The 4,359-nt window shown below is 33.4% G+C and overlaps 1 protein-coding gene across 1 annotated transcript in view; it reads right to left on the reverse strand.

Moving 5' to 3' along the window:
• Positions 1–4,359, reverse strand: part of LOC107712954 (echinoderm microtubule-associated protein-like 6) — a 66,600-nt gene that overhangs the window by 36,734 nt on the left and 25,507 nt on the right. Inside the window, 3 exon segments of the mRNA XM_016518354.1 lie at positions 1,492–1,627; positions 1,857–2,042; positions 2,370–2,438. Coding sequence (XP_016373840.1) covers positions 1,492–1,627; positions 1,857–2,042; positions 2,370–2,438 — 391 coding nt within the window.

A 4,359-nucleotide genomic window follows, 5' to 3' on the forward strand; every position in this document is an offset into this window, starting at 1 on the left:
TTTAACTGATTGTATTAATCGGTCAAAATTCTTACGGTCGGTTAAACGGTTAAAATGAACATCCCTAATATATTATATACATTAAACAGTCAAAAGCACATAACAAAATAACTAAAACTTAAACTAAAATTAAAATAAAAAATACAATTATTCAAAATACTAATAAACACAATAGTATATAAATAATACTGTTACTAATCAGAAAAAAAAAGTAAAATTAATATTACATGGGTCATAAAGAAAAATCCACATACAGGAATTAAACCAGTAATGCTGAACCAAAAGTTAATTTACTTAGAAAAATAGCATCACGTCTAAAAGATGACCTTAGAGCTTAAAAAATATATATATATTGTATTGAACAATTAAAATGAACACAAAAAATAGCTGTGTAAAATTGAGAGTAAAAGAGAGTGAAAAAGCTTCACACTCATCAGTTGTCATATGCTGGTGTTTTCAGCAGGGCAGAATTTAATTTGGCTCATTAACTGGCTGTAAAACCCCCAAAAATGAACCTTTAAAGCGGGAAAAAAAGTCAAAAACATGTTACATGGAAGTCTAAATTGGACACACCAGCAAAATGTAAAATAAACAAACCCAGTGTCTTCATCCAATAAGACTACAGAACTAAAAAATTAGTGTGGAGAGCAGCTCAGATCATTTAATGAGAACTGTTTGAGTTCATATTGAGACTCTGACTCTGGCAAATCTGAGCACAGTTTGATACCCTGTTGAGAGCCAATTATCTGACAGTCTTCTGCTGTGAAAGCGCTGACAGCTTCATTGCTACAAGACTTACATCTGCTGAAAACACTGTCACTCGTGTGATATAAGCGCAGGCCGTGTTGCCATGGTGACACAATCCCGTATATACTGGGTTTCCTGTACCATCATGGATACAATGGATCGAGATCAATGCAATTTCCTTTTGAAAAATGGTCAATAATGGTTTTGGCATTGATGGGAACATAACAGCAGACATTTAATTGTTTGATCAAAATTATTGCTAGGGACAATTTAGTAGTGGCTGGATATTGGTAGGGACATGTCACAGCATCTCTACTAAACTCTACAGCCTTGCTTCTGTTACAGAACTAGTTGGACTCTGCGGTTCTGATGTGATTAACTGTCGGTAATGAGGAACAGTGTGTTCTGTTCTTACCCTATCAGAATGTCCCGTGGCGGTGGCTAAGACACGCCCCTTTTTCCAGTCCCACACGCACAACGTGTTTTTGGCATCAAGTCCCACAGACCAGCATCTCTACTAAACTCTACAGCCTTGCTTCTGTTACAGAACTAGTGTAAACTGACGTAATTCACAATTGGCTGAATAATAAATAGTTACTTGATGTATAAATGTGAACGGTCATGTGTTAATGAAATAAAAGTGTTGTGTTGTAAATGTTTGAGTATGTCACATAGTACATTAAACTCTATTTCAAAAGGGCAAGAAAAATCCTGTTCCCTTTAAAGCCAGCTGTAATGTTCTACCTTTATAACCTTGTTCTGCCTCTCTGAGGTCAATCTTGGTAATGGGTTTGAAATCCACGTCCCACAGCCTCACACATCCATCCCGCCCACCGGTGGCGAATCCTTCCTCACATGAGTGCATGCTGAAGATCCCTGCCTGCATGAAGAAAGAGAGTTTACAAACGCATGTGCAACAGGTCACATGTGTCACCACATGCTATATGCACTAATGTTATAGATGCATGACACAAATGGCCAATGCATTGAATATCTGATTACAAGTGGGATGCATTGCAACTTCAGATGTCCTTTAATGGAGATGCACATACAGCTGATGTGTATATGGTGGGAGTGATGGTGTAGGAAGTGTGATGAGCTTCACTCACTCCGTGTGCCGCCTGTATCGTTCGTGTCAGGTTGAGTCCCTTCCACACGTAAATATCTCCGTTAAGAGCTCCCGAATACGTCACTTCATCTTTTGCCGTCGCCAAGCACAGGATGGTTTGCAAGTCCCCCGTCTTTCCGAAAATCCCTCGTTTTGGCGTCAATGCATTGCCACATAATGCCCAAAACTGTGAGACGAAAGAGAAAACCTAAACATCAACTACTTTGCTCATGCAAATCTTTTGTATCCGCAAACTTAAAATATTGTGCATGCATAACCTTTATTTTTAGAGCTTGACATCTATGCATTTACATTTGAACTAAATGGAAAGTCATACAGGTTGACTAACTCAGACAGAATTAGATTTTTGGCTGAACTGTTCCTTTAAATGAAGTCTATGAAAAAGCATTAAAATGCAGTAAAAACAACAAAGGAAAGGAGCAATAAATTACGGCATGTTTTATGTGTTTCCGAGAGCGGGTTCGATGGACTTTGTCTCAGGGGTGTGACTCACTTTAATGTGCTTGACTCCGCAGCTCACCAGCCTGTGCTGCAGAAACGGGTCCCAGGAAATATCAAAGATCTGCAACACAGCACAAACAGGTGGACTAATCATGTCAACACTTCCACAACATCTAGCACCAAAACCGATTACACTGAATTAATCACAACTCTCTAAAATTATACACAATGCAAAATATAATGGACATTATAATGCAAAGACCTGCATCATGTTTGCTGAATAAAATCCAATACTTGTTTCTTACTAATTTTGAGGTGCTGATTCCAAAAATAGTGTCTGATTTGCTCAAACACGTCACACTTTCTCATAAAATATGATGCATTTCGTAGCATTTTTGCTTTCAACAACCATTTGTAAGGTGAAGTCTCATATTATCCCTTAATCAGCAGAAAAACACCACAAAGACATGATTCCTGTCTGAATCTGAGCCACATTACAGCTGTTTGTTCAATTCACAGCTTTCAGTTTTCACATGTATGAATGATTCTGAAGACATTATTTTATGCATAATCCTGATTTTCACTTTTTTCCCTGCTTTGCAGACTGCAAGTTAAATTATCAATTTTAAAACCGAAACTTTTGATATTTTACGGCTTTTGTAATTTTGTGTACAAATTATATAATTATGCATTAAAACTTGCATGATGGAAAAATGCATGATGGAAAGTTTTTATTGTTGATTTTAAACTCAGCAGTGTTATAAGTATAATTGAGAAACTAGTACATTTTTTTAAATTAATATTTCCAATAAGAATTAGAATTTTGAATTAAAATATTTTTATTTTTACATTTTCCACTTTAATTTGAATTTTAGTTAAAGTTTGTAACAAGACAGGAGAAAATAAGTGGTTAGACGGGAGCATTTACAAACACAAATGAAGAAAATTCAGTTTTAATAATACTACTACTCAGGGTTATTATAGTTAACTGAAATTAAAACCATTAAAAAAAACTATATCATTACATGAAATAAACATTAACTGAAATAAAATAAGATTCAAAAAAAATTTCAGCTAGTTGCCAACATTTTTTTATTTTAATTTAGTTCTGAAATAACAATTATAGACACATAAAAAAAAAAAAAACTAAAAATGACAAAAAAACACAAGAAAATTACTAAAAACTTAATTTAAATAAAAATAAAAACTGATTTAAAACATTAATAAAACATATAATGGTATCTCACTGATACAAAAATAACAACTTACCAAATATTAGGGGTGTAACAATATATTGTGTCAAAATATAATCGCAATACAAAAATGCAACAATATGTATTGTGAATAGTTCAACCAAAAATGAAAGTTTAGGTGTTTGTTCACATAAAAACAATGATCAACGCATCAAATATGGTAAACCCAGAAGCTCACACATTTGAGCTTCCACGATACTTAATTATGATTAATAAATTAAAAATACATTATTGAATAAATTTTTTTTTTTTAAATGTATGTTGTCAGGGACAGAGAGCAAGCATGATTCTAAAATAATTATATTTTTAGCTAAGCAGAATAATGAATATTTCTATTGTGTATCTTATTTTGTTAACCATTTATCACATGATGTGCATGTAATAATAAAAAAATACCTACCATTTTAACTCTATTTTGTTTAAAGTATCATGAGAGAAACGTATCGTCAGATCAGTTTTGTGCATCAAACAAATTGTGTCATGAGTGTATTGTTACACCTCTAAAATTAAAAGAATGTGACCCTGGAGCACAAAAGCAGTCATAAGTCGCTGGGGTATATTTGTAGCAATAGCCAAAAATATATTGTATGGGTCAAAATTATAGATTTTTTTTTTATGCTAAAAATCATTAGGATATTAAGTAAAGATCATGTTCCATGAAGATATTTTGTAAACTTCTTACCGTAAATATATCAAAACGTAATTTTTGATTAGTAATATGCATTGCTAAGAACTTCATTTGGACAACTTTAAAGATGATTTTCTCAATATTTTGATTTTTTTGCACCC

Source organism: Sinocyclocheilus rhinocerous, unplaced genomic scaffold (genome assembly GCF_001515625.1).
Source record: "Sinocyclocheilus rhinocerous isolate Xijiao unplaced genomic scaffold, SAMN03320098_v1.1 scaffold147, whole genome shotgun sequence".
NCBI lineage: Eukaryota > Metazoa > Chordata > Actinopteri > Cypriniformes > Cyprinidae > Sinocyclocheilus > Sinocyclocheilus rhinocerous.